This window comes from Carlito syrichta, unplaced genomic scaffold (genome assembly GCF_000164805.1).
Source record: "Carlito syrichta isolate Samal-C Ts95f unplaced genomic scaffold, Tarsius_syrichta-2.0.1 Scaffold117971, whole genome shotgun sequence".
NCBI lineage: Eukaryota > Metazoa > Chordata > Mammalia > Primates > Tarsiidae > Carlito > Carlito syrichta.
Window position 1 is genome coordinate 39,282 of NW_007062067.1, and position 392 is coordinate 39,673.

General features: G+C 70.2%; 1 protein-coding gene across 1 annotated transcript in view; it reads right to left on the minus strand.

Moving 5' to 3' along the window:
- Positions 1 to 194, minus strand: part of KLC3 (kinesin light chain 3) — a 4,634-nt gene extending 4,440 nt beyond the window's left edge. Inside the window, exon 1 of the mRNA XM_008047847.2 lies at positions 9 to 194. Coding sequence (XP_008046038.2) covers positions 9 to 194 — 186 coding nt within the window. The remainder of the gene's footprint in view (positions 1 to 8) is intronic.
- Positions 195 to 392: the final 198 nt, after the last annotated feature.

The window sequence follows — 392 nt, forward strand, 5'->3', positions numbered from 1 at the left end:
AGCCAAGCGTTCTCCTGGGCCAGCCGCCGGGCCTGGGCGCGCAGCCGCTGCTTCTCGGCCTCCAGCGCGCCCACGTGCGCAGACAGGGCCAGCAGCACCTGCGGGGGTGTGGGCCCGAGTCCGGGGCTGGTTCCCACCGCCGGGGATCGGGCCCCTCGCCTTGGACGGCACCGGAGCTCCCCCACGCTGCCCATGAGACCCCAGAGGTGGCACCCGTCCTGCCGGCTGGCTCCGGACATCAGAGGCTCCCAGGACCCTCTCTGACTTCACCAGACGATGTCAGGGGATCCTTTCTGTTCCACCTGGGCAATCCCAAACTCGCCCCGGGCCTTGTCACACACGAGGACCCCCTGAAGCCGCCCAGGGACCCCATCTCTGACTTGGTTGCCCCA